The 26,900-nt window shown below is 42.1% G+C and overlaps 1 protein-coding gene across 1 annotated transcript in view; it reads right to left on the reverse strand.

Moving 5' to 3' along the window:
- Positions 1 to 4,825: 4,825 nt before the first annotated feature.
- Positions 4,826 to 26,900, reverse strand: part of syt7b (synaptotagmin VIIb) — a 156,076-nt gene continuing 134,001 nt past the window's right edge. The window contains exons 7-12 of the mRNA XM_050043165.1: positions 18,950 to 19,073; positions 11,738 to 12,005; positions 11,435 to 11,604; positions 10,988 to 11,102; positions 10,584 to 10,783; positions 4,826 to 5,844 (exon numbers count right to left, since the gene is read on the reverse strand). Coding sequence (XP_049899122.1) covers positions 5,740 to 5,844; positions 10,584 to 10,783; positions 10,988 to 11,102; positions 11,435 to 11,604; positions 11,738 to 12,005; positions 18,950 to 19,073 — 982 coding nt within the window. The 3' untranslated portion in view covers positions 4,826 to 5,739. The remainder of the gene's footprint in view (positions 5,845 to 10,583; positions 10,784 to 10,987; positions 11,103 to 11,434; positions 11,605 to 11,737; positions 12,006 to 18,949; positions 19,074 to 26,900) is intronic.

Genomic DNA, 26,900 nt, shown 5'->3' on the forward strand with positions numbered 1-26,900 from the left:
ACCTGCGGGCTTAGGTTGACCTGTACATCAGTACCCTCAAGGTTTGTGCGAGCACCGAATGTTTACACTGTCTGGCTTTGCCCCTGTTGAAGTACAGCTTTACTATTTTATACTTCTACTTCTCCACTTTTCTCTTTACTTCCCTAGATTTACTTGACAGCTGTAGTTACTTGTTACTTTGCAGGTTAGGATTCTACATTAAAAAACATGTAAGCGTTTAACAGTAATGCGTTGTTTGAAATTAAATTACAGTTTTCCTCTTTTTTGGCTTATAAAAAACAGTGTCTAGTTCAGAGACTTTGGTTATAGCTGATCCTTCTGTATTTTTACTTAAGTAAGATTTTGTTTGCAGAACTTAAACTTGAGATATTTTTATATTAATGTGTGGTGCTTTTAGTTCAAGGTCCAGTGTGTAGGATCTAGGGTGATACATTGGCAGAAATGGATTATAATATTCATAACTGTGTTTTCATTAGTGTATAATCACCTGACAAAGAGATACGTTACCTCACAATGAGCCGTGTATTTCTATATACAAACCTCCAGATCTCTAGATAAGGCCATTTGTGCTAGCCACCCATAGTGCTACCTGGCTGGCACACTGGAGGAGATTCACTTGGTTGCAATGTTGCACCCTTGCAGCTAGATGGCGCTAAATGGCACATTAGACCTTTAAGTAAAGGATCTGATTACTGCTTCCACCTGTGCCTTTGAGTAGAACTCTACACTTACAATAAACCTTTTTCTAAAAAAAATAATAATAAAAAGCTTTGAAAAAATTCAGAACAATACCAGAAGTATCTTTGTTTTATATACACATTTATATTTTTATATACACTGTACACGTTTCAAAAAAATAAATGGTTGATATTTAACATTGTGCACCCCACGGATGTGTAACTACAAAGAGAAAAGGGAGTGAACGAGGGGGCTGAGTGATACCAAGGACAGACAGATATCAACAACCCCAGTAAATACTGATGATATTTTTTTCTTTTTTTTTCATACAGGACACTTCACAATCATTTGTACAGTATATAAATTAAAATGTTGCTGGTTAACCTCTCTTTGTCTCAAGCAGTCCCCCAAGAGAATGCCCTAAATCAGAAATGCGAGCTTGTCCAGTAAAATTTACCAGTTTATGGTATTTGGCCAGTGACGAGTAGGCAGACAAAAATCTAGCTCGATTTCTTACGACTAAAATATACCAAACCCTGACTGTTATTCAACCAATATTGAAATTGCATTGATTAAAGTGACTTTCACTAAGCCTTTGGAATGTAATGCTTTGTCAGCAGCACTGAAAATAATGCCTTGTTTCACACACAGGGCCAACAGGACAGACAGATGACTGTGTTCCTGCTTATTTTGGGATGCTCCGAAGCTCTGCTCTGACCTGAGACGTAGCTAACAGTGATGCAAAGAGGTGATGATTATCTCCTGTCTCACCTTTTTTTTTTTTCCTCCCCCCTCCCTGACACTTGGAGAGGGAGCACATATGGTGAAGAGCAAAGGCGTGGCAGGGTTTATAAGGCACACACAGAACACTTTGTGCCAGAAAGCATGTGTGCACGACGGGGGTGTTTTGGGGGAACGTCAGCTGTGGTGTTAAGGTGCCACCCTTCATTTTTTGGTCTCGGTAAATCAGATCCGAAGGACGGATAGGACAAAATGTTGGCAGCTGCTTCTGTCTGAACTAAAAAAAAATCATGCATGATGATCAAAGAAAACAGGTTTTTATCTGTTGTAAAGCTTGTTCGTGACATTTTCCCACTGACCTTCGCTCTCAGCTCATGTACAACAGATTTGCCTCCCTCCCAAGCCAAACGTCCCTTTTTAAAAACCACACGCGAGGAAAATAACCCTGCTATGAAGAGAGGTTTGTTCCAGCATCGTCGTCAACAAGTGCAGTGATTCTTAAAGAAGTGACAACTTTTAAAAAAACATACTTCTTTGTACATCTGGATTGTTTCATACAGAATAAAAACGGTAAACAATGTTGTTCTGTATTAAACTGGCAAAATAGAACTCAGTGCAGATATATACACACAGAAGGACTCACAGGAAATACAATCACACAAACTAAAGCTCAAATATTGACACTCACACACACACACATACACACATCCAGTAGACAAAAACGAACAGTGGAATGTAAAAAGACTTTTTCCCCCCAGATATTATTACTCCCATTTGTTTCATAAATGTCTATATGGGACTTGGGGGAGGTCACATTCAGGCAGTGAAGCAAACAACTGGAAGACTGACTTGTTCTTCAAAAAACCCCAAAACAACTAGGTCTAATGTCGTCCTTGGACTCTGTGATGCCAATTCCAGGTTTAACACACAGATAAATGCAGCTCATTGATGACAGGGATAGTACGTTTTGATTTATTCAATCTACATCTGATTTCTCAACATGTTACCAACATTTGTTACCCTGACAAAGTCATTTACTGCCCGCTTTCAGTTCACCCAAATCACAAAATACTGAGAGTATCTTTTATTTATAGTGTTTTCCTTTTGACTGCATCTCACAGGCCTCCTCTGCGGATGGAGTTTGCGCAGTTCAATCCAAGATCTCACTGTAAAAGAATCACAGACCGTTCGATTCCTGGCTTACACAAGTGGCGCTGCATCAAAACTAGAGCTGGGTATTGGTTCTCAATACCTTCAAGGTATTAACCAAAATAACCCACAGCACCAAGTGGTATCCAAACCTCTCCAGTCAAACAATACCTGCATTCTTCATCCTTTTTGTGTCCAGATCTAGAAAAAATACTTCTTGTAATTATATTGTTTTGCTCACTGCTACAAGCATTCCTTGATTAATGCTATGTGATTGGTTCATTAATGCTTGCCTGGATCCAGATCTTTGAATCTGCCAACTGCACAGAGTTGCCTTATTCAATCTGGCATGGTGACATGACACAGCAGTTTCTTGGTTAAAATTAAAAACACCAATGAGTGTTGTGGGAGTGCTAACGATTAGCTAGTGAGCGTCTAAGGCAGGACCAACACTGTTGTTAAGCTGTTGCCAAGCAGTACTCTGGAACCATGAGGAGTAATAACAGCAATGGCGAGCACAGTGGATAAGATGGACTCTGCTATCAAGGCTGTTCTAAGTCGACATATCTTCCTAATATCGCCTGACATCATAGTTTGTTTAACTTCACTCTGCTCCACTCTTAGAACCCTGGCAAAACCAGTATGTTGGCGGGGCTATGCACCAGCGTGGACTTAAAATGACATTAGATTCAGGCAGATATGTAAATTAATTTCCCCCTCCCCACTGAAATTGGAGAGAGCGGATGCAATGTCAGACAGACTGAAGATGCAAATGGAGCATAACGAGTTGACAATTCTGTCTGATATCAGGCAACACTTTCGCACCAGCTGCAGCCCATACTGTCTGTGGAGTGGTGAAGATAAGCACTGTGTGTTTGACTTTGTTGTCAGTTCAGCATGCTGAGATGCCACCAACACATTAACGCATCTGGTGGCATTTGATGCAACTGATATGCTTTCATTCATATCATAGGTATTGAATTAAATAGGTAAAAAAAGGTATCAAGCGAAGCAATAGTGTTGGTATTAGTATCACATTAAGGGTACTGGTATTGGTACTGGTATCATGGTTTTATAAACAAAACCCATCCCTGATTGAAACTATTTGGTCCCGTCACTGATGTCTTGGGCTTGGTGTGCATTGGTGCGATGCCACTGTGTGCATGTGGGGGGCTGAGCAGTCTGTTTACCACCAGGTGATCCTGGATTCAACTGAGCAAACTCCATCTGCTGAGAAAAATGTGAGCTGTTGCAAAACCCTAAGCAGTAAAAAGCTAGCAAGGGGACCTTGAGTTAAGATTTGTGTATGTGTGTGTGTGTGTGTGTGTGTGTCATGGAATCGAGAACATGTTTTGCCCACATACTCCTTGTGGTATCAAGCCATGCAGAGAGTTTCAAACCTCTCCCACCACTCAAATGTGACAGAGGTATATTTTACTTGTCATGCTCAAATAACTGATTTTTTTAATGGAGATTAGATAATGTGTAAATACCTGGGGGCCAGCTGCCCTTCGCCTCATATGAGTTATTAAAAAAGATTTTTAAAAAATGACATACGCAGCAGCCCTTGCGTGAGCCACGATTGGACACGCCCATGTAGAGGACAGATGCTGTTGCTGTTTTCAACGATTTCTCCCAGTCCCGGTGCAAACCGTTCATTGAGGGTTTTGTGGATTATCCGATTAACCTGAACATTGTTTCTGGAGAGACAGGCAGCTGTTGAATTTGACTGCAGTGAGCGCCTTTGTACTTGGGGTGGCAGCAGTGACTTCAGAGGATCAAACCTACGACATATACATCTGGAGCAATCAACCTGGCTTGATACCGCTACAGGTATGTCAGAAAATAGTGTGTACATGTTTGTGATTTGGGTGGACTGACCCTTTAACCCCAGTGACCTCCCCACACCTTCATCTAACATCAACACCACAATACCTTATATTCAACATCATTATCAGGGGCTGTTTTCAACAATATCTTAAGTCTTATCTTAATTTAGCTGTCCAAATACTCCCTTATTAACACACACACACACGCACAGGAACACACACACACATACATGCACGCAAACACGCCCATTAACCCGCACCTCCACGACTGGAAGCTGGCTTTTTGCTTATTTTCTGTGTCTGGAAGAACAGGTTGATTCTCTAAATTCTTTTGAAAACCGAAAAAATAAAACACAACATTAATCACGTTGCTCTTTTTTCTGTCCGTCGGGATTTCTCTTCAAAAAAAAAAAAAAGAAGGATTTTTTTTTTTTGACACTCGCCGTATGGGACCAGCGCTAAATGTTCATGTTCATATCCGTTTTTTCTTTTTTTTTCTTTTTTTTCTGTTGAAGATCTTCATTTGGGGTTACAGCACATCACCCACAGCACGCACAGACAACGAAGGGTTCCAGCCAAGGGAGAATTATTACAGTGGTGCCAGAGAAAGAGTGAAAAAGATCAAACATGAGTTGAGTGACAGAGTCCAATTCCAGTCCAATTCCGCTTTAAATACAGCCCGTCACTCTTCCATTTCCTGTGTCGGTTTTCCTGATTTTTCAGGCGTTTTAAGGGTATGGAGGAACAGTGACGGTAACGGAAGAGGACTTGAACGAAGAGGTGAGAAGCAGAGTGGAAGATTCCTCACTGCAACACCATGTATAGGTGGTAAATGTGTCACACACATAGGTGCCATTCACGCTCAGGTGCATGTTTGAATACAGGCCGTCTTGCCGCCACAGAGGATGGTTGGAATATCAGTTTGATCCATTTTTGGTTGGTAGTTTGAGCTCATGGGTGGCAAGAGGTACTGCCCTGATGCTAAACACTGGGAATGGTTGACAAGGTGGAGGAAAGTATCTTGAAGAAAAAAAAATCTCATAGAAAGAGGTCACAAGGAGGAAGTGAGTCAAGACATCAAAGACATTTTTAAGTTCAGACAAAGAGATGAGACGGGGGTCAGGTGGGAATGGGAGCTTGACGAGGGTAAAATTTGACGAGGACTGAGGGCGGAGGATATCAAAGAGGCCTGAGAACAAAGAGATGACACACATTGTCTGCAGCCCAAGACTGCAGTTAGGGAGCAGGGGGGAAGATATGTGCTGAGGGGCAGGGGGAAGAGAGGCTGATGCTGAATTTCGGAGGGGGAAAAACACTGTAGGCAGGTTGGTTGCTGGGTCCCTCAGGCCTTGAGAGCATGCCACTGGGCCACGGCATTACGAGGACGACCCATCATGTCTTTCCAGTGTTTTACCTCTGCAGGGCCGCTCTTCCACGAGAGATAAATCTGTGAGAGACAGAGAGTCAGTGTAACCCGAGTAATGTCACACAGAGATTGATGTTGTTTGTGAAGCGCCAAAAAAACAGGGTATTAAGTAAAAAACTGTGAGTCTTAAGTCTAGCCCTGCTTTCACCACTAAGCCTGCCACTCTAATCAGACTTTAACTCAAATCCAGGGCAGAAAAAGAGCCATTAGAGGAAGAGATTTCACTTGCTGAGATACTCTGAGAAAGGCTAATGCTGACGCTAATGAAGATCAAACGCCGAGTCTTTAAGTAATTCTCATGCAGAAAGAAATCTCCTGATCCGCACATGTCACAGGAAGTACTGCTCAAGTTTTTCATTGTCCTCCGACCAAGTTATTTATGACTGTGGTTATAAAAGGCAACATATTATTACCGCTGTGTGTAGGCAGATAATATATGTGGTTAGGGTGGCAATTACTGGAGATGCATATGACTGACAGAGAGCACAGTCGCTCATCCATGCAGCACGCAGCTCAGCTCAAAGATTATTCTTACAGTGTGTGAAGGATTTGATTTGAGCTTTGAGGTCTTTCCGGTATTAGCAGAAATTCTACATGTAAGACGTGTTACAGCTCTATTCTCCAGTGTGTATCTATAGAGGTGGGTATTTGGTTTAAAATAAACAAAGTCAGTATGCACAAGAAGTTGGGAGTGATGTGATTAGAGTTCAGTTGTGTATTGATGGGCACTGAGGCCAGTGCTTTATTTAAAGGGTCTGTTAAATCCTAATAATTTTCTAAGACACTTAGTGAAGGGAACATTGTAACTTGGCAATAATTACAGCTGAAGCAGAAAAAATGTTAAATTGGTACAATTCCAATTAACTCTCACGCTAGCGTGGCCTCGACTCTTTTAGTCTGTCAGCTGAACATGCAAAAAGAGGACTTTGTCTAAAGGAAACAACAGAGTTGAACACGTGAAGGATAAAGTTTCCAACAGGGGTGGGACCAAGTCATTGTTTTGCATGTCACAAGTACGTCTCAAGTCTTTGCAATGTAGACTCAGGTAAAGTCACAAATCCAGACAGGCATGTCCCAAGTCAAGAGCCCAAGTCCTTAACTTTAAGTTTCGAGTCCTAAACAGGTCATAATGCACTCTGACTCTTCAGTAATTATGTCATTTGAACAACTGAGTAATAATATATTAAATTTGCAGAATTAATTTAAAAGTTGTTCTTATTTGCTGAACAAGTTTGCTGGAGGTTGCTGCACCTCCATCTGTAATATTTGCCTTCCACATGTTGCATACCGCAAGTCGTTTTTTGTTGACCGTAGATTTTGTACTCAAACGAAATTGTCTTTGGTATTATTTTTTCAAAGGGCGGTAGGTGGTGCAATAGTTAACATTATTGCCTCACAGCAAGAGGGTTCCCGAGGTGGGGGGTTCGAACCCTGAGGTGGGGGAGCCCCTCTGTACAGAGTCTGCATGTTCTCTCCATGACAGTGTGGGTTTTCTCTGGGTACTCCAGCTTCCTCCCACAGTCCAAAGACATGCAGGTTAATTGGTGACTCTAAATTGGCCGTAGGTGTGAATGTGAGTGTGAATGGTTGTCTGTCTCTATGTGTCAGCCCTGTGATAGTCTGGTGACCTGTCCAAGGTGTACTCAGCCTCACACCCAGTGTCAGTTGGGATAGGCTCCAGCCCCCCCATGACCCCTAACAGGATACAGAGTTACAGAAAATGAATGAATAAATTATTTTTTCCTACTGGGGCTTAGTAATGTAACATTAGTTATTCATGTTTCTCCTCTGCAACTTGACTGGATGCTGTCGGATTGGTTCAGACAACGTGGATCTGGGAAATTAAGTACTAACTTATTGGGAATGCATAGCACTAACGTTAGTTGATTCATGAAATGAAGGGAAATGAATTATTTCATGGCCCACTTTTTAAATAACATACTTTTTAATCTTTGGGCTTGGGGGAGGGTATTAAGTATTTTCATGTCAAAAGGGTCAAGTCCAAGTGAAGTCACGAGTCATTGGTGTAAAAGTCCAAGTCGAGTTGCAAGTGTTTTTGTCAAGTCTTAAAGGGATAGTGCACCCAAAAATGAAAATTCAGCCATTATCTACTCACCCTCATGCTGAGGAACGCTCTGGTGAAGTTTTAGAGTCCTCACATCCCTTGTGGAGATCGGCAGGGGGAGCGGCCAGCACACCTAATAGCAGACGGCGCCCCAGACTAATGTCCAAGAACACAAAATTGAATCCACAAAATATCTCCAACATGCTAATTCCGCAGTGATCCAAGTGTGCTGAAGCCGTGACATAAAAAGTTGTTTTGAAAAACGTCATATGAACTCTGTTTTTAGCCTCACTGTAGCCTGTAGCTCTGACTGCTTCTGTGTGCTCCGCGCTCACGTGTGCGCGCTCAGGGTGATCGGTGATGCACGGTCTCTGAAGAGCAGCAGTCTCGTCAGTACTGATGTCCAGATTCTCAAGTGCAGGCATCGCCAATTCCCAGTCTGAGCAGCAAAGACTTTCCTCATCCGTTGGCATTGCTTTGCATTTGAAACAACTACACCACCAGGTTTCCAGTGCTCGACTCCGGTATTCTGCGGCTGGCTGAGGGTTAGGCTCATGAGCTGCGGCGGCTGCTTCGTCCAGTAGCCTGAGTTCCGTCCGTATACTCGGGCTCAAACAAATACGGCTCAACAAAGAAATGCTGTTCCTCCTCAATTTCAAAGTCTTCAGACATGTTGGGCTGTCCTTTGCTAAAAGACCGTAGTGCAAATTATCTTTTAGCTCTGTGGTTACTGTTGTCTCCCCCTGCGGTGCACGTGTCACGTGATGTAAACACGGGTAAGCAAAGCTCATGCTTCGCTGGTCTCGCCCAAGTGCGCATACGTGAGCGCGGAGCACAGAGAAGCAGTCAGAGCTACAGGCTACAGTGAGGCTAAAAACAGAGTTCATATGACGTTTTTCGAAACAGCTTTTTATGTCGGGGCTTCAGGATACTTGGATCACTATGGATGAGCAGTATGGAGATACTTTGTGGATTAAATTTTGTGTTCTTGGACGATAGTCTGGGGCGCCGTCAGCCATTAGGTGTGCTAGCCGCTCCACCCGCCTATCTCCGCAAGGGATGTGAGGACTCTAAAACTTCACAAGAGCGTTCCTCAGCATGAGGGTGAGTAGATAATGGCTGGAATGGAATTTTCATTTTTGGGTGCACTATCCCTTTAAGTCATCAAATTTGTGACTTGAGTCTGACTCGAGTCCATACCTCTGTTTTCCAATATTAAATAAATAGAAAAGTTAATATTTGTTTGTGTTTAAATTTGAGCAGTTCTTTCAAACACATTTTTTTCAGAAAGCATCTAACTAACTTACTGACACATTTATCTTAACTCAGTGTTCTCCATTATTAGCACCAACTTATTTTTTTCCAGAGGAAACAGAATGAGAAACTATTAGGAAATAGCAGACTATTACTAACCAATAAATAAATAAATACATAAATATTAGCTACACAACAACCAAAACATTCAAAGGTGTATTTGCCTCTCTTAGTCTCGGTGCGTGCAACAGGTCCTTGAGAAATTTGAACCAGCTGATTTTCTCTTCAGGGTTACAGATGTGTTTTTCTTAGATATAAGCAGATCATTTGCAGATGAATCAGAACTGCAATGCTCAGACAACAGTGGCCAATAATACATACGCCCAGTGTTGGGGAGTAGTGAACTACCTGTAATTAAACCAGTAGTTTAACTACATTCATATTTGTGTCATGATTCAAATGGTTAAATTAACTTTTTGAACAATTTTTTTTGTAGTTAACTACTGAAACTACAAACATTTTTGGGCGATAAGAGGAAAGGAATGATTTTTTATTTTTATTTCACCATTGCTTCTCTAGTGTAATTGAACTCCCTTTGACCAAGATTAGTCACAAGTATTAATTATTGTTATTTATTAACAAATGTTTAGCAAAGTGGTTGCGTGCTAGTTTAGACGTTTTGCGTCATCCTATTCATTAGGAGGTCTACCCCCACCTGTACTCTGCTTTCTAGATGGCAGGTGTCTGACTGATAGCTGACATATCTGCACTTTCCCATTAGTAGTGGGGTATTTCATTTTTTTGGTTTCTGTAAGAAGTGTAAACAAGTGGGCACGCTTTGCAATAAACTCAACTGGGTGGCATTTTTTTTTTCTTGGCTGTGACTTTTTTGTATTATATTTTGTTTTAATTTCACGCATGTACACTGCCAATTACATTTTTTTTTCACAAAGTAGTTTGAGCCACTGTTTTAAGTAGCTTAAGTTAACTAAACTAGATTTCTCTCTAGGGTAGCTTTGCTGTGGTTCAACTTCTTCCAGTGTGAAGTAACTGGTAGCTTGTAAAGCTTTCAAAGATGTATCAAAATGCATATTACAGTTATAGTTTGGGGAGTTTGGACACAACTTAAAATGGAAAATGTACATTTTTGTGATTTAATTTATGTGTAAGAGCATGCCGCTGCATGCTATGCTTATTTGTTTTTGGTGTAAGTCTAAATAAAAGCAGCCTATTCACACTCAAATTGAACTGTTTGCAGTCCTTCTCATGTATTCATTTAAAATGCAGAAGACTGGCCTGCACGTTCCAGCAGGGGTCAGTAGAGACTGGCTCAGTGATCAGCGGCTGATGGTCTGTCACAGAGTCAGGAAATCACAGAGGAAGAAAAGAAGAAGAAGAAGAAGAAGAAGAAGGAAGAGGCGAAGAAGAGGGAAGGAGATACCTTTCCAATGACATCATTGCGACTGAGCCTGTCCTTGTCCATGACGGTGATAATTATGGTGGTCTCCCTCAGCACGTGGGCAGGCACGTCGAAGGGGAAGGACTCGTTGAAAACAGGGTTCAGACAGCGCTTCATTACCACCGTCTTCTTCTTCTCCACGCGCTTGTCCTTGTGCATCAACCACACTTTTACATAGGGGTCTGAGGAGAGGGAAATATGTTTACAGTATCTTATTCCTGTGTACCTCAGTTGAATGCAATGTTGTTTTATGTGCTACTGTGGATTTGAAATCATTTTCTAGTAGTGAACAAAAAATATAGTTTTCTCATTTTCATTTTGAAGCAGCAATGATGTAGAGGGGCAACAGCAATAAAAGGACATGGGAGATGAAGGAGCATCTATACCAGAAGTGCCTCCAATGTCCATGGCTTTGAGGTTGCGGGCTTTGATGATGCTCACAGTGATGGTGTTGGCTGTGGGGTTGTAGCACAGAGACACCAGCAGATCCCCTCGACTCCCCTGGAGAAATCACACACAACAACAGCGAATTGTTTACTTTTTTGTTTTTTTAATCCCCTTTTCATATTGTTCTCCCTGCTGTTGCTCACTGTGTATTTCTTCCTCTGGCTGTCTGTGTTCTCTCCGTCTACCTGTCAGCCCCTCCATATTCCCTTCTTTCTCTTCTCCCACCAGCTCGCTGCCACATTTCCCCTGAGAGCATCACGGCAGCCAGAAATGACATCACTCGTTACATTCTGTCCCATCCTCTCTTTCCCCTCCTCCCTCTCCTCCCTGTTTCTCTACCTCTTTCCTCTCCTCTCCTCCCTCCCCCTCTTTTCCCTCTTACTCACGCTGCCATCGCTACATGGTTTCAGCTCCTTCCAGAAAGTCTGCATGTTGGCCAGATCCAATTTGTTGAGGGGGATGGACACCTCTCCTATGGGGTCATTCCTGCTGAAGCGGTCGTAGTCGAGGACCTGCAGGTATAGAGTCCTCTGGACCACCTTCTCATAGGGGAACCCTGAGAAACAACACAGTCCCAATAAGTCATAGTGATGCACACAGAAAAAAAAAAACAGCTTGAGTGCCTGCATGTGCTGCGAACACTAACTCCATGTATTATGTATGTATTAGGAAAGCTTCCTCCTTCAAACCTTCAAACAGGAAGGTCTCGTTCCAGTGGGGATTCAGATTCTTCCTCTTGACTTTGGTCTCCAGTTTGTGCTTCTTGTCTGGCAGTAGGTAGAGTTTGACAAACGGATCAGAGGTGCCGGAAAAGTCCTTAGCAGGCAAATCTTGGCCCTTGAGGATTTTGACGGTGAGGGTGGAGTCCTGAAAACTGTAGCCGACGCTGAACTGAATACGACCCAGCTTCTCACACACTGGACCCTCGTGTTCTTCTTCCTCCGAACCAGGAGACAACTGAGAGACAGAGGAGGAAGAGGAGATAAATGCGGTGTTATCTTTTTATGCAACTCTAGGTGTTGGATATGTTTTAATGACACTGTAATGGAGGGAGTATTTACTGGTTCTTTCTAGTTCATTACTCTATTTTGAAACAAGATATTACAAGATATACATTTAGTGTGGTTCATAAGATACGTACATTAAATTTCCAGGAGCACCTACATCCTCAGAGGAGAAAATGATCCCATCTCTCAGAGAGTTACATTATACACTAAGACCAAATTGTATTTAACTTGAGATTAGTTTGCTCTGAAGATAACAATTATTATTTTATTACAAAGTAAACAAGAACAGAAATTCTCCAGTCATCACTTTATTGATTACCTTCTATGATACAGCTAAATGATGCGGACAAAATATTAAAAACATCTCTCAGCATAGCACTATACAATCTTCAGCATCGCCAACTGCAGCCTTCAAAATGACCACAATAAAGTAGTGTCAATGGCATGTGCACTACGTTTTAATCCTACTATGCAATGTAGTGCCTGGTATAGATGAGACAAATTACAGTCAAGCAACCAATGTTGCAGATAGACAGCCCAATTTAACCCCTGGTCATGTCTGTCCATGTGTATGTGTGCACACGTTCTTGCACTTAGGCCCAAGAAACACTATTTGCACGGGAGCAAATCACCATTATGTTATACTGCTGTGAGCAACAATACATCTGTCAGTGATGATGCACAATGATGTCTGAAAGCTTAATTTACTGCTCCCTGTAGAGGAAACTACAGTGTCTGTTACATCAATGGTTCCGAACTGGCAGGTCGCGGTCAAAAGTGGGTCGCAGGTCAGTTCTGAATGGACTGAAAATTTGTAAAAACACAATTTATTTTGAAGCACAGTGAATTTCTGGCGCAGAGCTTTTATTCTGAAGTGCCGTTTCCTGCTGCGGAGTGACTGACTAACAGACAGCTACTTAAAAGAGACAGCAATCTAGCTCAACGACATGGCCAAACACAAGTATGATGCTGAATAGATTAAACTGTGTGCACCCTGTGGCTGGGGAGGTGATTTTGGATGCAGCGCTAGAGTTCTTCAGAATCATGGAAAATTTGAACATCTATCGCTCAGTAGCAACTGAGCAGTTCCTTGATGAGGGCCATGTGATACAATCAAAACCTCCAGAACAAGTGTGCAAGTGAATGAACCTTGACTTGTGATTGTTTTGTCAGCCCCTGTTTCCAAAGTTGAATAAACTGTCACGCTTGACCGTGAAGTCGCATCAACACCTCTAAAACTCTGAAGAAGGAGCTGAGAGGTGGTATCTCACTACATAGAAATCTTGGACTCCAGTCCACAGGGGGCACTAATTCTGCACTTCAGCATTAAAAACCCAGCTCCTAAGTGGCAAGCTAGCATAATATTATGTCACATGGCTGCTGTCTGCTGTGCGATAAAGGCAGAAATTGTCCATGGCTGTGTGCAGATGAGAGGCAGATTATCTGTTGGTAGACAGACCCTCTGACTGATGGTGGCGTGGCCTGAAGGGAGGGAGAGAAATCCAGTTTAAAAAGTGCTATCTGATGGGGGAAGAGCTGGGGGCATTACTCAAGGAGCAGTTCCAGAAATTTAATATCCAATTCTGTATTCTCCCACATATTTCTGATGGTGCTGCTGAGCCTCATTCTCCATGCTGAATATGATCACTTTTCATTATGCAGTCCTCCACCCTACAGCTGGCCTAAATTGCTTTTCCCCATTTTCTGTGTTGGGCGCTCTCTCTTTTTTCCCCCGAGTCCTCCCTTCTCATTCAGTTCTTAAATTCTCATCTCTAATTTCTTTTTTCTGAAACCCAAACATCCCACGTGCAATAGATGCAAATTCTACCAGAGCACAAAACATGGCTGGGTCTGAACAGCTTTAAAAGTACTGTCTGTCTCGCTGAAGCTTGATACAGCTTATTCTTCTGTGTCACTGACCTCCATTGTCGTCCAAAAACTTTTAAAACTTAAAAAATGAGCCACATTTTGCACTGGCTGACATGGGTACTGTAATTTTTTTTTAAGTCAATCCCACATACATATAGCTGAAAATAGTCCCCAACAAGTGGATTATCTACTACTGTTTGGGTAACGTGCTAAAATCTACAGTGCCTTGATGTTTTAGGTTAATTACTTAGCCTTTTTTAAAAGTGAAAGTATATATCTGGAACCAGTTTCTAAAGATCTATGTCCTCTGTATAGGCCCACACACACCAAACTGACCAAAGAACCAGTGGCGATGAAGCTGGACTGTTGTGCCGCTGTGTCTGGGCCAAAAAGTTGCCGTTCAACACCCCAGAAAGACGACAGCCAATGGTCAATTAGCGCGTACATTCTGCACCTGTGCGAGAGAAAATAACTCTCCATACAAGCAAGGGGCGATGTTCTGTGTTCGTCACTCGAAAAGGGAAACTGGAAGCTCTAGGACTGCAGATATCCAGAACAATGTTATGATACACAAGAAACAAAGCAGTGTTTATCAAACATTTTCACACCACTCTCACTCACCACTTAGACGGTCATCATGAAAATATTCATGTATTGAGATGATCAGATGAGATCAAGATGAAAAATGACAAGAGCCCTCGGTGTGTGCCTGCTTGACTTCAGTTGCTTGTTTGTTTTCATCACCTTGGTTTTCCTTTTCATGCACTGATTTGCTTAAGCCAATCAGAGTGATGTCTCTCAACAATGGGCTCCACCAGCAATTGAACATGCTCAATCAGCTGAAAAGCCACTGACAAGGGTCGACTTAATATGAACATTCAGCACATCCAATGCATCAAAACATTGTTTTCTAGTTGGAGCCGCGCCTCGTTTTCAAACTGTGTGATTTGACTAAAATGAACAATGACAGCAATATAGTCCACGATGAGCAGCGCTAAAATCAACCTGCGTAGTTGTCCCTCCATTGTGACATTAGAAAGTGTCACATTTATCTTGCAAGTGTACTCTTCTTCTACGTTTTGTTTACTTCCTGGATTTTTCCCGCATGAAAATTCTGACCACTCAAGAGCAGCTTTCCCGCACAAGGCATTTTATTTGGTCCGCTTGTAAATGCTGAACAAGAACACGAACCAACTCTAGGCAATTATGCAGATTTGTAGCAAAATTAGTCCCTGATTCGGACCAAAGCAAGACAACTCTAGGTCTGAAGGCACCTTTAGAGAAAACGCATGTGTTTGGGAAGTACTGAGTATGTGAATAAGACTTGGATTATACTGCAGGAGTTGTGTGAGTGTTTGGAAACAGATGTTCAATTCATGAAGAATGTTCATCCTTTTTGGATTCTATGCTCACCATGTAGGCATGTGAAAAAACTTTGTTGTTTTTTCACAAATTCAAGATAACACATGGTGAGTAACTGATATGCAAATGCTCATTTTGCAGGTAGAGTATTCCTCTGTGCTAAGTGCCACAGATACTGTACTGTAGGCTGGGGATGTCAAAAACTACTGAGAGACAGACGAACGCAGTGCTGGGTTTGGTCTTTCTACAGAATTTGTTGACAAATCATATATAAGAAAAATAGTCTGTCGCCAGCCTCCTTTAAACAAACAAAACACATACAGTAAAACCTCTGCAAACGTGTGGATGTGTGCTGACACAGAGGCAAAGACACCTTCACACCACACTATCACTGGCTCTGTGAGCGTCTCAAAAAATGAAAGCAGTGTCAGAGTACATCCTGATAAGAACCATGTGATGCTGACAGGAGCCCCACCCGTCCTCGCTTGAGAGGGGTGGATGTATATACACTCTGACATGCAAAGCCATTTCTCTGCATCCTTTGTTCTCAGGATAGTCTATGAAATACTAGTCTGTATATTGTACCGCCACTGCTTTTTCCACAGCAGCTCAAGTGGCTCAAAAGTGCAGGATGGGTATTTTCAGCATGAAAGGAGGGTTGTGTAATATATAGACGCCTTTGGCAAAACTGCCCAGAATGAGTATTATCATTAAGCACCACCGCTGTGAATTCCTCAGACACACCATGAGACCCACATAATTACACACTGCTCATACCCATCTCTGCCATATTCTCACAGCACCCACAGCACTGTGTGTTCTTTCACAGCTAATTACCGAACCTCGCTGAAAAAGGCGCACGTCCCCTCCCCTCCCAGTGTCTCACTCCGGGGTGATGATTACTGTATGTTTCAGTTAGCTGAGATACTGTATGGCAATAACTACTGTATCTGTGATGCTCTACAGGTGGGTGAGCTGAGTGGGATGAGGACAGTACTTTTTGAGTGATGAAAGACTTGCGAGGAGGAAACACTTCTCATAGGACTCAAATTGAGCTGAAGTGTGTAGGCTTTCTTTTCTTACTTTCTCCCCCAGAAGCGACACAGTGTATTGTTTACAATAGACACATCATGCCAAATGACTTTAAGGGATGGTTCTGGTTTATTAAAACGTTGTAGTTTTGGTCATCATTTATATTACTTATGAAAACAAAACATTGCATAAGTAGGTCAAAGTTAAACCAGAAGTTTAGACTCTAAAGAGTGACAGATGTTTACAATGGACTTTTTTTTCTTCTTACAAATAAGTTTGAGGAACATGTGGGTTGGCTTGAAACCCACATGATTTTTTGAATGCTTGTGTTTCTTGCCTTCATGGACATCTTTTCAGAAATGCTGCCATGTTTCCAGATCTCGGCTATTAATTTTAATCAGTAAAATTATATTATTTCTGACAAAGGTGATGGCCAAAACTTCAAGAAAGAACCTATGTTGAAAGAAAGTGGAATTACAACACTAAATACTTAGGCCTTGCCATCTGCACATATATATATATATATATATATATATATTTTTTTTTTAAGTATCTACTCAAGAACTGTAATAAAAATAAAAATCTGGATCCCAATGAAAACACAAAAACACAACTGAAGCGCTGTTAAGAGCACCCAAACCAGCAGGTGGCAATATAACACTAACCCTAAGGCCATACAACAACAGAAGAAGATGTTGGCCAATGAGAAGCCTGAAGAAACTTTACTAGAAGCCTACCTTGAGGAGTGACCTTCGTGGTGCGTCTTTATGCCTTTGTTCCTCAGAACAGTTGAAGAGTAACTGTACATTCATGTGCAGACATGTAAAAAGTCCTGTCAGCAACAGTAGAGCCAGCACTATTTGGCCAGGTTCGCCACTGCGAAAAATGTTGCATCATTTGTGATGCCTCACAAAGGACACCTTTGGCTTCCAGATAAGTTCAAAATTAGCCTCCCACAGATACTATACTGGGATATATGATAAACTCACTGTCTTTGGTGTTTAATTTTTAATGATCCAGGGTGCTTTGGTTGGTTTAAGTGTTGATTGATTTGGAGGATGTATGAGGGGTTGCAGGATGATGCTATGAACTGATTGTCTTGACTGCCACATTTAAAAAATTAAACAAAAATCCCCAAACAAACAGGCCTTTACAAAACAAAGTTCAAATCAATGGGGTATTAAATGACTTCATCAAACAATAAAAACAAAGATTAACCAAACAGGCAGCGGTTAAAGACTGTAACCCTTCCACGGTCCACAGTCACTTCAGCACACCTGTCTTAAATTAAAGGTTCCCAAGAGACCAGGTTAGGTGGCGCATAAAGTGACTCAAAAAATAATAGGAAACTAGGACTTGCTGGAAAACAAACATTATGGTGCACACTGACATCACAGGCCAAAAACATAGACTGTATAAAACAATTGACGCAGCTACTGTGACGTCACCCATTGGTTTGTGGATTGCCATTTTGAAGCCTTGACTTTGGTAAGAGAAGAAGTGACCAAATTTGGACAGAGGGTGGAGCTGTGGAGGAGGGAGGGGTGGATCTTACTCATAGACTGTAGCTGCGCCTCGTTGACAGCCTGTTACTCGAGCGGCCCTGCCCTTTTATCTGCGTAACTTTAAGCCTTCATAATATTTAAACAGGTGAGTTATATAAAATTTGTACAGTTGTCATGAATGTTGAAATTAGCTATAGAGATCAAAAGAGTTTTTGTGCCAGGCTGTAAACATGTTTATTTCTGTTGTAAAGCTGGGCATTTTAACATGGGGATCTATGGGAAATGACCTCCAGTGGCCATTCAAGGAACTACAGTTTTTGGCAAAGTTTTCACACTGGTCAGGGCTTGACAAAAGATCAATTTTCAGTGACCTAAAATGCATTTTGTGTGTGGATAAAAGGCCGATCAAACATTTAGAAAAAGCTGAGTTTTCAGATACACCTGTGTATGTGTAGATTAAGCCTTAATCACAATCACAAATACTGCTGTAAAAGTGAGTTAGAAGTAAAGGCACTCAAGGAGCTCTCAACAACTATAAACATAGGTCTGACAATACCAACATATAGCTACCACATCGGGAGGAGTTTGGGGTGGAGGACGGAGCTGTGGCAGCACCCGCTGGTAAAGAACTTGTGACACAGTGAGTAAGTGGATCTTAGTGGAGATTGTTCTGTCAACTGCTGTTTCCAAGGTCAAGAACGAACCACCAAGCTGTGCATTCAAACTGTATCCAACAAGCGGATCAGCTGCTGTATGTGCTGCTCAGTCTCATTCAAGATAACATAACCTGCTTTTCTGTTTATATGGTGATTAATTGCTAATTACTTTAAGTTCTATTTTGAGTTTTTACATTATTTTGTCTCCCTCATTGATTTGTCTTCCACTTCCTTGCCTCAAGTCCTGCATGTAACTTTCATCTTAGATTAGGAAAGATGATCTGGACGCTCCATTCGAGTCTCTCAGCTGTCTCATCTATTATGATTTAAAAGACTTTGTTGACAGCGGTCCTCCTCCTCTTAATATAGATGAGTTCAGCAATGCAGAAAACAGAGGCCGCAGATGAATTAATGTTGTTTCAGTGAAATGTGTCTCATGGGGCAATAGATGTGCTGATATTTTATGTTACCATGAGCATGTCGCTGGTGACGGAGTTGGCCAAGTCAGAGACAGAGGAGTTGGCATCATGGCGGCGTCCGGTCTCGTCTGGGGTCTGACCTCTGGGGCTGCTGCCTGGTTTGTTACCCGGAGTCCTGTTTAAATGGACACAAACACATAAACATGTTCGTAATTAGGAACAGTCCTTCCTCTGCGAGCAAAGAGAGGTCCATAAAGCGATGTTGTCCGTTGTCAGTTTGATGTTAAAGAACGTGACCTCAATCCCATTCAACGCTCTCTGGATGAACTGGAGCTCCAACTGTGAGCCCGATCTTACAGCCAAACATCAGTACCTGACCTCTCTAACACTCTCGTTGCTGAATGGGAACATCCTGGTTCCAAAATCCTGTGGAGGTGGTTGCAAAAAAAAATGGAGACTCTTGACAGCCAGCTACAGCCTGCAGGGCAAGGGTTATGTATCAGAAGGAGTCAACTGAAAGCATAGGCAGGATATTTTTCTGTAGTCATTCAGAGCTGAGCTGTTTGAAGTCAAAAAATGGAACAAGTGGAGAAGCTCACAATACGACTCTACTTGATAAATCTGTAAAATTTTCCACAGTGAAAGGAAAAACACAGATTCTGTTCTTTAATTCTGGCAGAGCATTAACTTATTTCTGTAACTCAAATGTAGGCCATCAATGCAAATATTCAGCAACATCTTAAAAGCATACTTGAGGAGATCGATGCCACTGTCATGTCCGTATGCCAAATATGTAGCTGGAGCTAGCATCCAGTTAGCTTAGCCTACCATAAATACTTGAAACAATGTCTGACTTGGTCCAGAGATTACTAAATCCACCTACTAACACCTCTAAAGCTCAGTTACTTGCATGTTACACCTGGTGTGTTTAATCTGGAGAAAGCAAAAGGGGTAAAAATAACATGCTGTGGTTTTATAGGTGATTCCTTGGCTTGCAGACCAGTGACTTAGGGTCTTCTGGCAAGTGCTGTGGAGCCATGTCAAAATTGGCAAGCCCCATTAGTCAAAAAATGTCCCATTGAACCAAAAGCCCATTTCTCAAACAGCCGTGTGCCTATTGTCCTATTCCTCCAAAAATACACACAGTTTCAGTTTCCAAGAGGCATTTGAGCCACCGGTTGCCAAAATATCCCTGCTTTGCCAGTGACTTTTGTGCCATTAAAAGTGCCAAAATAAGCCAAAATATGATCTCCTAACCATACCCAGGTATGTTTATGCCTAAACCTAACCACACAGTGACCACAGATGACAAATGTAACATACCTGTGGTTTGTAGAAATGAGAAATGCGAACATTCTTTCCGGCAACTGTGTTGTCTTACTACAGAGAGTGTGCATTTTCCGAGAAACAGTACTTGAGAAGTGGTCGTCTGTTTTCAGTAAAACGGACTGTCAAAGAAATGGGCTTGTGGTCCAATGGGTTATTTTTCGGGGGGCATAACAGGGCTTTGTTATGGTGGGCCGTTGGAACAATGGGCAGTCCCCACTGCTGTTTCTCTTCTATTTCCAGCCTTGATGCTGAATGGCGAACTATCACTTTAATGATAATGGTTTTGTTCAGGAGTTATGCATGAGTGTAATGTTTGCACATCCACAACTTTTGGCCATGTAGTATATGTCTATCAAACAACAGGGGCTGTGGCGAGCCTCACTGATGCTGCCTGCACCAGTATTGGATTAAATAAATATACAAACAGTCATCTAGATGATTTATTGCTGAATTTGTGTATAATCAAAACTAAACATACACCAATGTCAAACCTTTTCCATCATCACCTGTCACTTCACATTCTCGGGATTTTCCATGCACAAAACAAGTCCACCAAAACCAAACGTCCAGGACAAGACCTTTAGAAAATACTAAAATTAGTAAAGGGTATAAATTGCTCCTGGATCTTATTATGTAACAATTTGGTAAATAGGGAAAATGCAAAGATCTAATACCAGTCTAGGCGTATTGACAAATAAGACTAATGAGCACTTATCGCTGTGAGAGAGACGACCCAGAAAGCAAAAACAAAGAGTCAGAGAGACGGAGATAGCGAGCGAGGGAGCAGGTGAGCTGTAAAACACAAAGGCAAAAGCAGAAGAGGGATTAGAGGGAGGTGTTGTGGGAAATATGATCTGAGAGGGAAAGATGCATTTGAAGATTTATCTGTGCACAGAGGTTGAGAAAGAGTGAAGGAAAGGATTTGTCTTTGTTAAGATTCGGAGGATTAATAGAACGAACAAAGTGAGGTTACGGGCTCAAATTAATATGAGACACGCACAACCCCCCCCCCCCACACACACACACACACACACAAGCTGAAAGAGAAATTGAAGTAAGGAAAGGAGACGGGATAAAAGCCTGGAAACAAAACAGACCAGGTTCGGTTTAGGTGAAGAGTCAGATACTCTACAGCAGAGGAAAGGAAGCAAACTGGCACATTATATGGGCAAGAAAAATAGAAGAAGGCTGGAGAGGGAGGGCTGAGAGATGGACAGGGTTTGTACGGCAAAGAGACAAGTCAAAGCAGAGTGAGAGGGAGCGGGAGAAAAGGATACGGTATGGAAGAGAAAAGAACTGATTCGTCACTCCGCATTTATTTCCTGTGATCTGCAGGTCAGAGCGCCAACAATGCAGCGCAGACTTAATTCAAAATGTAATGGTTTCTGTTTCAGAGGCTTAACAAATACAGCTTACTATTTTCTGTATGGGCTATTAAAAACATTTGAAACATAACTGTGTTATTTCTCTAGCAGGTCAAACTAATGTACGCAGAGAAAGCTAAAAATGTTCAATTACAGCTTCTAATATTAACCCTGAACACATCAGGGAACAATGTGTTGCCTTAAAATAATTACATAACACCTGGCTGTCTCACTGTGCCACTGACTTGACTCCCATCTGTACTGTGGTGCTCTGTGTTCAAGGACCATACCCACTGTCTTCGCTATTTTAGCCCTTTTACTTTAAACGTGTAAACTTGCAAAGCATGCCCGAACATTTTAGATAAATTCTTAGTCTTTCTTCCAGGCAGCCTGCAAGAACTGAAATTGATAAATGAATTAAGTTTGTTGTTATCATCTGTTGTTTGTGTGCATCTGCAAATTCAATTATTATGATGAGTCTGCTTTTGCAGGAAATGACTTTGTCCAATTAGTTTGTCGACATTAACACAAAGATGATCTTAAAGAAGCATTTCCCCACTGGAAAGATGGTGGTTTCATAATTCTGGGCTGTCTCTGAAGTAGGAAGATGGAAATACTTTTGAAATTGGTGCTACAAGGCCAGAGAAAACAGAGGAAAAGGATTGTGGAATTTGCTTTGGCTTGAGAGGTAGAAACCTACAACTACCTGAATTCACTGCACTGCACCGGACCAATAAAAGCTCCTGCCAGTGGTGGTTGCAATTCAAGCTTGCCATTTTGACACAGGAAACAATATGGAGGCCAGCTGATAGCAAACCACCTTGAATTACACATTAACGGAAGCTAAAATGAATATTTTCTAAAAACATTTTAAGCAACCCAGTCTCAAGTCTTGCTTGGGCAATGACTTACGGTGTCAGACGCTGATGAAAATGCTGTCCTTTAACATTGGCATGATACGCTTGTAGTTTAATGGCACCCGGTGGCATCAGGGGGAAACACGGTGAGACACGAACAAAAGTTAAGGTGACGAAAGTCCGAGTAGGGTAGGTGAGAGCGGTGGTGGATGAGTCCAACAAACAGCGACTTTCACGCGTCAGAGTGGTGTTTGCATCCCGAAAGATTCTAAAGCCAAACCTTGTTCTTTGTTCCTAAATCCAACCACGTGCGTTAGATGTTGAAGGACAAGAAAACGTCAATTTGCAGTGTTATAACAAAGTAGTGCCTTTAGTTTGAAAGAGACTGTATGTAAACGGCAAATTTCCTGTGGAAACAGAAGTGTATTTTGGAAGACAATGCATGTAACAGGCAGAACTTGACACGGCCCAGGGCGTCAACATCCAACGCACCCAGGGTACCTTTCACATGGTATCTGGACGTGGAAAGTCCATGACCAAACATCGATATGTGACGAGATTGGAGTGAGAATGTGTTGTTAGGTCAGGAATAGGCAGTGCAGTAACAGTATCATGTTTCGTATTTGACCAGCACGGCCTAGTTTAACAGTTTGATCTGAGTTTGGTCTGAGTTTAAGAGAGAGATAGAAGCGGTTTGAGAGAGAGCCACTTCTATATTCTTTGTGTCTGTGGTTGTGGGCATTCAAACGTAACGAAGTATAAGTTGTAGTTCGAGCATCAGCCCTAGAGCCAGAGAAAATCCACCAGATGATGTGATTTTCACTAAATTAGGAGATCTGTTACAATGTGTTTAGGAAGTTAACATACATACACAAAAAGTATATCACGTAAAATTCACATTATCCTTTTCACAGTGTGTATGCCTGATTGGCTGTTGGCCTCACAGGTAGATTTTATGGCACAATAGCAACCATGTGGTATCTAAAACTTTAATTTATAAAAAGCTCTTAAATGGAACCTTCAGTACTTTTTAACCTGAAGCCTATTTACCCAGTGTTTTTGTGTCAAAGTGACTATTGGAAATAGCAATTTTTAAAATTGGTCCAGTATTGAGTGAGAGTGCTGCAGCCAGCAGAGACAAACCTTTTTGTCCAAGATTAAGATCCTTTTTGTTCAACCAAAGACAGCCTGAGTCACTTTAGCATGTACAGAGCCAAAATATTTTCATATGTAACTGGGTAAATTAAGGTTTTATTTCACCAAAGTTTTTGTGACTTTCATGTTGTTGAAGTGTGTTAAGCATTGATAAACTGGCTGCTTCTTCAAATGGAGTCTGGTGGGTTTGGCAATGGTGATTTTGGGGCTGTTTCTGGTTAAGCAAAAAGGATCTTATTATTTAACAAAAAGGGCTATAATTGTAGGGATCCTTTCCATAAATTGTCGGACATACAGAATAATAATCTGAGCATGTCAGGGGCAAAAACAAGCCCTTTTATTGGGCATAAATGGTGTGAACATGACCATTGCAGAGTATTTTGCTGCTGTTCGCTGAATTCTACACCAATTTCAAAACCTGTTGTTCCCATTAGTCACTTAGACACAAACACATGGGAAAGTATGGCCCAGGTTGAAAAATACCAAACCTATCCTTTAAGATTTTAATAAAAATGTCCCCTTCTCTCCTCTCAACAGTTCAGTTGTAGCTCAGCTACATGGACGAGCCTTTCAAGGCATTCCCCACTTTGACTATGAGCACATAATATCAGCCTGTCAGCTGTGTCTCTACAAAAAGGGTCTATAAATGCTTACAGTAATTCTAGGAGGGGTTGGCTCAATGACAGCCAATTGAACCCTCCCTTTTCAACTCCCAACACACAGGACAGAGACCACATGAATCTTCAACAATCAACTGAAACACAGCCGGGAATTTTTCTCCATTTCATTCTGCTGTGCTACTGTGGATATTTGGCTATAAATCATCTCCGCCATGCAGAGCACATGCAATACTTTAACGAAGTGCATATAAAACTGTTGTATTTAATGCGGGCCTGCATATATCATGCAATTTTTTTCCTAACTGTAAACATATTTACTGCTCTGTATACCCTGTATAAGGGAGCACTGAGCCAACCAGGAAGTCTGACTGTTTTCTAATATTTACAGAGGTTTGATGCAGCGTAAAGTCAAAGACTGCACCACTAAAAAAAGTGTGTAAGACAATAAAAGAGCAGAGCAGATATTGTAAATCTGTCCTTTCTATCTTACCTGAGACACACAATTAGGTGCTTAGTGGGCAGGCTGACACAGGACAAGAGTTAAGTGATCAAAAACTGTTAGAGAGAAGATTATACATCCAAACTGGCAGTTAACCAGGTGGAGACGACACCTGTCATAAAGTTAGAGAATGAAAGCTAGAGAGAAGAGGTTTTCTAAGAGTAACGGGAAGCAAATCAAAGTGAAGTAATACCCTCACTTCAGGTTGATGACCTAATTTAACAGCTAAAAACACAGTATCATTAATTACACAGCTCCTGTCTCTTTACAACAAAAGTACATTTCACTGACTCGTCAGTGTCAGCTCAGACATTTAACTGTCAGAGGGTGAAACCACAAATATGAAGCAGCAAAATTAAACCAAATTATTTGTAGTAATGTGAGAATATGTCCTGTTTATTTGTGTAAAAGCGATGTGCTACATTTCAAGAGGCCCTAAGAGCAAACAGGTGCACTTCTCCTGAATTAAATTTTAGTTGGGTGCTCTGCCTTGTCAAAAGGACAGCACTATGTATCTTGATTTAATTGAATATTTTCCTCTGATTTTCTGTCCTCCTGCAGTGTGGATCTTCTAACAGGCATAAAAGCACAATTGTTTTCTTGTTGTTTGCATGATGTTTGTTTGCAATGCCCTTTTCATTTTGTGTTTTTCATCTTGGGGCGGCAGTAGCTCAGTCCATACGGACTTGGGTTGGGAACCGGAGGGTTGCCTGTTCAAGTCCTCGTCCGGACCAAAAATATGGAGTGTGGACTGGTGGCTGGAGAGGTGCGAGTTCACCTCCTGGGCACTGCTGAGGTGCCCCTGAGCAAGGCACCGAACCCTCCAACCGCTCAGAATGCCTGTCATGGACAGCCCACTCTGACATCTCTCCACTTAGTGCATGTATAGGTCCAGTTTGTGCATGTGTGTGTTCGGACCTGTGTGTGTAATTGACAACAGAGTGAAAAAATTGAATTTCCCCTCAGGGATTAATAAAGTATATAAAATTTAAAAAAATTAACAAAATAAAAATTACTGGTATATCACAACATGGACAAGTCGCCTGACAACCATTTACGCTCCCATTCACACCTACGGCCAGTTTAGAGTTACCAATTAACCTAATGTCAATGTCTTTGGACTGTGGGAGGCAGCTGGAAAGCCTGGGGAAATCCCACACTAGCCCTTTGCAGGAAAGCCCAATCAGTCTTCTTTCAGCATTGGCAGTATAAAAACAAAATTGGGGAGTGCCTACTTTTGTTTATACAGAATGTGCCGTTTTCGGGGCAATGGGGGGCGTGAGCAAGCAACAAAACGTTTAGCTCAGCGTGTGACGTAAACAGTGATGTACTCGAGGGAAGCCGCGGCCAGTCAGTCCTTCAGCGATTCTCTCATAAATTGGGCCGTCATTCACCGTCCCCATCATCTGATGGTTAATGGCCTCTTCGTTTGCGAGGACAAGGAGGGTGCGCAATTCCTTGTCTCCCCAGTTGCTCATCTTTACAGTGTCTGTCAGCTTTGTGTTTCCCTCTTGCTACTAGCTGCTCATTCCTGGTATCAGCTGTTTCCTGTTTATCCACCGCCAGTGGGTCGCACGTGCGGCGTCATCAACAGCTCTTCCCAGTGGGTCGCACGTGCGGCGTCATCAACAGCTCTTCCCACGGTCTGTTTAAACTGAAAGGGTTCCGCCAATATGACTACCCTATGAGGCGGAAAATTGGGCACCTTGGGCAACTCGCCAATCCAGCTCTGTGTGTCTAAACGCTCGCAGCTCGCCGACAAAACGGCCCCACATTTGCGGAAAATCTGGCCGTGTAAAGGGGGCTACTGTCATGGGGAGAACATGTGAACTCCGTGAAGAAGGGCCCCCAGTCCGGGGCGTCGGTGGCTTAGTGGTAGAGCAGGCACCCCATGTACAAGGCTGTTGCCGCAGCGGCCCGGGTTCGACTCCAGCCTGTGGCCCTTTGCTGCATGTCTCTCCCTCTCTCTCTCCCCCTTTCACACGTCACTCTCCTATCAATTAAAGGCAAAAATGCCCTTAGAAATATCTTAAAAAAAAAAAAAGAAGGGCCCTAACTCCAGGTTCGAAAACCCCACCCTGGGTTCGTACCAGGAACCCTCTTGCTGTGAGGCGACAGTGCTGACCACTGCCCCAATTTTGTAGATTCTCCATTCACCATGGGGACATGCAAGAACTA

This window comes from Epinephelus moara, chromosome 1 (genome assembly GCF_006386435.1).
Source record: "Epinephelus moara isolate mb chromosome 1, YSFRI_EMoa_1.0, whole genome shotgun sequence".
Classification (NCBI taxonomy): Eukaryota; Metazoa; Chordata; class Actinopteri; order Perciformes; family Serranidae; genus Epinephelus; species Epinephelus moara.